The 6,967-nt window shown below is 40.6% G+C and overlaps 1 protein-coding gene across 1 annotated transcript; it reads right to left on the reverse strand.

Moving 5' to 3' along the window:
* Window positions 1-3,661: 3,661 nt before the first annotated feature.
* Window positions 3,662-6,967, reverse strand: cryba2b (crystallin, beta A2b). Its single transcript, XM_008402714.1, has 5 exons — window positions 6,862-6,967; window positions 5,974-6,163; window positions 5,060-5,201; window positions 4,601-4,743; window positions 3,662-4,302 (listed from the first exon to the last, which is right to left on the reverse strand). The coding sequence occupies exons 2-5, from the start codon at window positions 6,129-6,131 to the stop codon at window positions 4,155-4,157; spliced, it is 591 nt and encodes a 196-aa protein (XP_008400936.1). The 5' UTR covers window positions 6,132-6,163; window positions 6,862-6,967; the 3' UTR covers window positions 3,662-4,154.

The raw sequence follows: 6,967 nt of genomic DNA on the forward strand, positions 1-6,967 counted from the left end.
CAGCAGCGCGCCTTATAATCCGGCGCGCCTTATGTGTGCACTGAATTCCAAAATCGGTCCCTGACACAGAAAAGTGTACAGTACTACGCTGGCAGCAATAAACCAATCAGAGGGCATTACGTAAAACGTAAGTACGTACGCCAGGAGTAATAAACCAATCAGAGAATTGTTGTCCGAGTTCTGCAGCACAGGCCTCTGGTAAAAACCAGACCGGTTTCTCCACGCATCACCGTCCCGGTTCGTCTGCAACTCCATGCGCGCCCATCTCACTGCTACTGTGAAAAAGGAAGTGAAACAAACTAATTCAGAGTTTGCCGTCATTCCGGGAGGAATAACTGAATAACTCCAACTGCTGGACATTGGTGTAAACAGAGCGTTCAAAAAGAAGTTGCGAGCGGCGTGGGAGCGATGGATGACAGACAGCGAACACACGTTTACTAAGACGTGGAAGGCAGCGCCGGGCGAGTTACGCCACCCTGTGTGAATGGATTGTGGACCAGGATGACCGACACATTCTGGGATTTATTACGAGTCTCTGCTTATTTCCAAATGAGTAACTTCACGTTCAAAAACGAGCCCCAAAAAGCGCAACCCGCGAATCATTAAATTTGCAAGCGAATTCTGGAAACAAAACAAGCCCAAAACCCCTTATAATAATCGGACTTGGCGACAGAAACACAAAATAGTTCCTGTTTTTCCAACAACGAAATGCTCATCCGTTGTTTACATTGTGGCGCTGCTGATATTGTCGCATATAAACGGCGGTCGCTCCCCAAGATGCGCAGAGGAAATAACATTAAATTGCAAAAGAACATAGTAACGCACAGTAACGCAAAGTCATTCCGTTAAGTAACTGTAATCTCCCACTTTATGGTGTAGCTATCACAAAAACACACAAAATGAAACTTCTACAGGTATGACGGATTTATAAAAAAACGTAACATTGATGTGCGCATGCGCATTACCACAAGGTATGCTGGATTTACGAGCAGCCTGAATCTACATTCAAAAACTGTATATTAAAGACTCTGCTTTTAATGTAGATTCAGACTAAACTTTTTTTTATTTTTGTCTTGCAGACTAACGTTTGTAAGAATGAACCAGTTAGACCAGATAGAGGATAGAATAGGTTATCCTTTCGGTCTTTTACCTCTGYCTTCGTCTATCCCTCAAACYTTTCAGATACAGGTTTTAGCATAGACTGAAGATGAGGGTTCGTTCACAAGAGTTGCCACACGAGACGAAAAAGAAAACTATTAGTGCCAAGGCCGTTTTATAAAGACTTTGTCTTTAAAGCGCCATACCTTACGCCTTCCCGCAGAAAAGGCTCCTTCCCGCAGGAGGCTTTAAAGACAAAGTCCTTATAAAAAGGCCCCAGCACTAAAACTTTTCTTTTTCGTCTCACGTGGCAACACTTGTGAACGAACCCTCATCTTCAGTCTATGCTAAAACCTTTATCTAAAAAGATAGAGGGATAGACAGAGAGAGAGGTAAAAGACAAGATAACCTTTTCTATCCTCTACGATCCTGTCAAGGTTCGTTCTTATAAACGTCAGCCTGCAAGACAAAAAGTCTAGCGATCAAATGATCGCAGAGGGCCTACATTCAAGGACTCTGCTTCAGTCGGCCATTGACGCCATTCGGTGACGTGTGATTCGGGCTTTGACTTTGCCGCCCGAGGATCACGTGACCAGCAGAAAACAATCAGATGGAGGTGACGTCACAGTCCTATTTCCATACAGTATTTGAATGCAGGCCCTTTTACTTTTTAGCCTTCCTGCAGGAGGTGTAAGGTAGGAAACTGGCGCTTTGAGTTAATGACTCTATGTAAATAGGACTGTGAGATCGCCTGCACCTGATTGGCTCAGCTGGTCACTTGATCCTCGGGTGGCAAAGTCAAAGCCCGAATCATACGTCACAGATTGACGTCAATAACAGGTGCTCCGACTATCTGTCATACCCGTAAATACAGCATGCCTTACGGTAATGCGCATGCGCACATTGATGTTACGTCACATACTGCTTACTCAGCAGTTTTCATACCTGTAGAAGTTTCATTTTGTGTGTTTTATTTCTCAGAAATTTACGGTCAATTTTATTTAATTAAGCTGCTATGTCAATCAAACATATATATAATATATAAATGACTTTTGCTGTTTCCAATTTCGTTACCATACAGTAAACAAGACATTAGTCCCGTCTAGCGTCACTACAAATTTGATCTCCCGCGGAATATTTTGTCCCTATAGCTAACCTACTTTTTAAAATATTTTAATAGTTCTTCAGAAAACTGCACAGAATATGTCCTAAAAAAAACAAAAAAAAAAACACATGAATAACGCTGGATGCTGACCGAAGCTGTGATAGGCAACAAGCAGAACAGCGCCTCTTTCTGGACATTGCTTAAAAATAACTATATTTCTTTTATTTCGTTTCATTTATTTATTTATTTATTTTTATTTACCGTAGTCTTCTGAGAAATAAAATGTTACATGTCTCAAATGGGTTGAAACAATGATAACACGTCTCTGCTTCTCCTTTGCTCTTTGTGGAGAGCCTGTAAACATGAACAGCGTCAGTGAAATGAGCAACCGCCGTCTTCTTCCCCAAACTGTCTCTTTATTGCAAGTTCTCGAAATCACATAGCATCATAAAATGACCATTCCTTTGTGCAATCACGTCCAATTGTTCTTCTGTTGTTCTAAAACAACCATATACCATCCACCTCAGTGATCAGCATCAGCTCCCACCAGCTGTGACAGCATCAAAGGGCCAATTCAACACTAAATTTACATTAAAATTAGATCACCAATTTCTCAAATGCAGCCACATTATAAGGGTACTAATTCCTGAGTTGTAATAATTATGAAAGAATTAATCGTGTTATTGGTTATATAATTTCACATGGACGTATTTAGATGACCAAATATACTAATGGGCTTTGAATAATTCTATAGCTGACTGTACAGTGAAATCGATCACACAGTAGGRGATAGTTGCAACGTCTATAATAAATATTTCCTTTTAACAGATAACACAACCCGCTGTTGGGTCGGGAAGTGGAACGGAGCTRCTAGAGACAGTTAGCGATCTCTAAAACGGCCTTTACATGACCGTTACAGCTAAAATCCCGCTAACTGCGATAATGGCAGGAATCACTCTTTTTTTTAACGTCTAAACACTTCTAAGCTTGTTATTGTGAAATCGGTACCGAATTAACTTGTCACTTCACATTTTGGGGTGGACAGTTTTCACCAGCTTCACATTACTAACCTGTAAACATGAATAGCGTTAGTGAAATGAACAACCGCCGTCTTCTTCCCCAGAGCAAGGGGGCGGGGCTCCTCACTTTAGGCCTCCTGGTGAAACGCTGTCCGTATTTTGGTTCCGTTTTATTTTCTTTCTTTGATTTAACAGGGTATCTTGGTCAATTTCAGTCTAAAAAAGACACATATATAAGTATGGAAGAGGATCTGTGATGCTGTGGACCTGTCTCACTGATGCAAAGCAAAAAGTTTTCTCCCCCCWTATCTGTGCCAGATACATCTATAAAGAATGGATGGGCTCAGTTTATAAAGTTGCAATCTACTACATATCAACTTTATTTTTTTTTATGTATGCAAATTGTTACAGTTGTAAAACAAATAATAGAAACAAAAAGTAATCTCATGCTCTTGTTTATTGGAAATAAGAATACAGTATGACAAGAACAACACTACACATCCTAAAGCCTAACAGAATCAAATCTCTCCATGAAAGGCTAGATATGTCCTTGAAAAATACAAATCAATATCTAACTTTAATAGCAGCCTTGCTCACAAAGCTAAATGGGCTCTGACGTTGCCATGGAATGAATCGACCAAATTAAGATGGAAAAAAAAAATATTGGAGATGAAAAAAATAAAGAATACCAACAAACAGCCTCTAGTTTGGAAGAAAAACCTTTATTTCCTATTTCAAGAACATGCTTCAGCATGGTAGTAGAAGTGTATATCCATACATCCAGAGCCACAGAGAGATAGAAAGAGTTAGTCTACTGTTCTGTGACAGAGGTCTGTCCAGGGTTCGAGGTGAGGAAGCAATTAGAAAGGAAGTTTCTTTTTTTTTTCTTTTTAATTTTTTTTWAAGTTGGTTCAGGCAGGCAGTGTGAAGATCTAGTGCTGGATCCTACGAATGGAYTGCACCTGGTTGGTGTGAGCCTGGGTGCTGAACTCGTTGTAGTTTCTGTACTCGCCTTGGTGTCTGTCTCTCTCCAGGATGTACTGGTAGCCACGGTAACCAGGGAACTGATAGGCCACCCAGCTGCATGAAGGAACAGAACGAGCAAAGTGAAGTGAAAGCTTGAAGATTCAGAAGAATTCAGGGAACAACGTTTAGATTGTATATATTTTCARGTTAACATCGTCATAAATGGTGGTGTTTTGGAAGGAGCTMTARCTTRCACCAGGAGAAATTTAAAYCCATAGAAAATGACACAATAACAGAAACATAAGACAAGAATTACACTGACTGAAAAAATTAGGGCTGCAACAAGGAAACACAGAGGCAAATTACAAAGACGAAAAAAAAAAATTAGGAGAGGGGACGAAGAGAGACTTACGATCCTGAGTTGACTTTCATGGAGGGCACCTCCTTGCTGCACCAACCCATGGCCTGTAGGGAGGGGTAGTCATCGCACATCTCAAACTTACGGCCCTGGAAGTCCTCACAYTCATACAGGGTCACCTTGCTGTCACTGTGGTTCTGCAGAGAACACATTTAAACATATTTTGCAACSAGACGTCAAAATAGCTACCAATATTCCTTTGTTGATACTGAAAGAATAAACACCATCCAACGTTGAATCCTTTTTCCTTTCAAGTAATACTAAATAAATTAGACTAAGCATGTCTGCAGATTTCATTATGTTTGGATTACATGGCTGCTTGCTATGATTTGATGCACAAGACTAAAACCAAAATGAAATTATTTCAACATATGCAGAGTATTCAAAGAAATGAGAAGGGGTATTTTTTTATAAATGCAGACAGAATAAAGAAGAGAGTGAGGGAGGACTCACGGCACACTTAATGGGTCTGAAGGAAAGCATGTGCTCGGTTCTGTAGCTGCTGTTTCCACTCCAGGCCTCATAGCGAGGATAATCTCCCTTCTCCAGGATAAACTGCTGTCCCTGAAACTCTGGGTACTCGTAGCCCACCCACCTGGACAGCAGAGAGAAGTAAGGATCAGAGGAACTGAAAAACAAAATGCTACAAAAACACTCCAGAAAACTCGGCTCAGATAACAAATGACTCTAAAACTGTCCGCCTGTGATAGGTAGAGCCCAAAAACCCCCAGTTTGGTCTCGCATAAAAACAGAATGCAGCTTCTTTTGTCACYGTCTCACACAAAGCAAACATTAAGCCGTGCAGTGCTGCTGCACCCAGGGCGCCTTATCTGATCAGCAGTCAGTCAGTCAGCCAGGCAGCCGTTCTGGCTCGCAGCCAGCAGCTGCTCACAGCCAGCTCTTATCAAAAGCAGGGTCACACTTGGATGCGTATACACACGTGATGCATACCAAATATCAGTGTAATAAAAACACAGGTTGTAATTTTCATCTGCGTGTACATTTTTTTTGTTATTAAATCTTTGTTTGGACTCCTCATATCTCTTCACATCAGACTTTTTTCAAGCAAATCAATAGAAATGTATTTTTGCTTTAGCTTGGAAAATCCAAATGCATATATATATATTTTTTTTAAATTTAAGAAGAATTATGAAACTGCCATACTTTTTGACAGCTGCATTGCTAATACAGKCATGGCTAATGTGTAGCATTAAAGTGGTGCAAATCTGTATTGGTAAAGCTAACCTTTATTGTTAGCTGAGCCGGCAGATAATTCACACAAAAAAACAAAAATGGTGAATTGTGAACACCAGGAGTTAAAGACAAGCGTATCTGAGCAACAGKAATCCATCGGAGGGCTAACTTACGGTCCGTTCTCAACCTTAATGGAGCGGATCTTGTTGAAGCCCCTCTCCATGATGTTCTGGCACTCCAGCATGAACTCACAGCGCTTGCCCTGGAAGTTCTCCTCCTCCCAGACTGTGATCCTGAACTGGCCCATCTGCTCCATCTGTTGAGGGTTCATGGCTGCTGCTTCTCCCTTTGAGGGGTGCTTCTCTGCAGAATGGGGTGAAAAAAACATACATTTCATTCACAACGAAAAGTGTCCATCAGTTGTGAGTTTTATCCAAGAAAAAGCAAGTATCTGCTATAAAGCAGATACTATATAGCCACATTATAAACATGAAGAGCTTAAAGCAGGGGGGAGAGGGCTCTAGCTTAAATTAAAATAATAAAAAAAAAAACAAACAACACAAATCTTTCAAAAAATTCAAGTGTCCATTTTTGTTTCAAAAATATAAAAGCCCAAAACTAAAATGAGAAGCAAAAGCAAATAGTAATAATATATATTTTTTAATCCTTTTGGGTATCCATTATTTTTTCAACAGACAACCGCTTTATCCATAAATAATCTCTGGTGTAAGACAAATTGCATTTTGCTACCTTAAAAATCGTGTTTTCAAACCAAGCATAAGCTCACTCAAAACCCCCAAAGCATTCTTATTACGTATTCTCTAAGATATTAGACAGATACATAAACAATAGACAATAATATTAATTGTATGTCCATATCTACCCAGGCCTATCTCTCAAAACAATCCATAAAGTACGTCCATCAGCTGCCTATGAGATGCATAATATATGTTAGCATCTAGCTTCCTGTTGGGCTCCACCCCAGTCACTCACACCCGTCTCCCCACAACTGTATCTGCTTTCTTGTAGCTAAGTTTGAGGCAACATGTGGGCATACTTACAGACAGTACTGAGGTGGGACAGATCCAGTATAATCAATGTCGGCGAGGAGACCCTCGCCTGTGTTTTTATAGGGCTGGGCCCCCTGGACCTGCGCCGCTCCATTTG

This window comes from Poecilia reticulata, linkage group LG2 (genome assembly GCF_000633615.1).
Source record: "Poecilia reticulata strain Guanapo linkage group LG2, Guppy_female_1.0+MT, whole genome shotgun sequence".
In the NCBI taxonomy this organism is placed as follows: domain Eukaryota; kingdom Metazoa; phylum Chordata; class Actinopteri; order Cyprinodontiformes; family Poeciliidae; genus Poecilia; species Poecilia reticulata.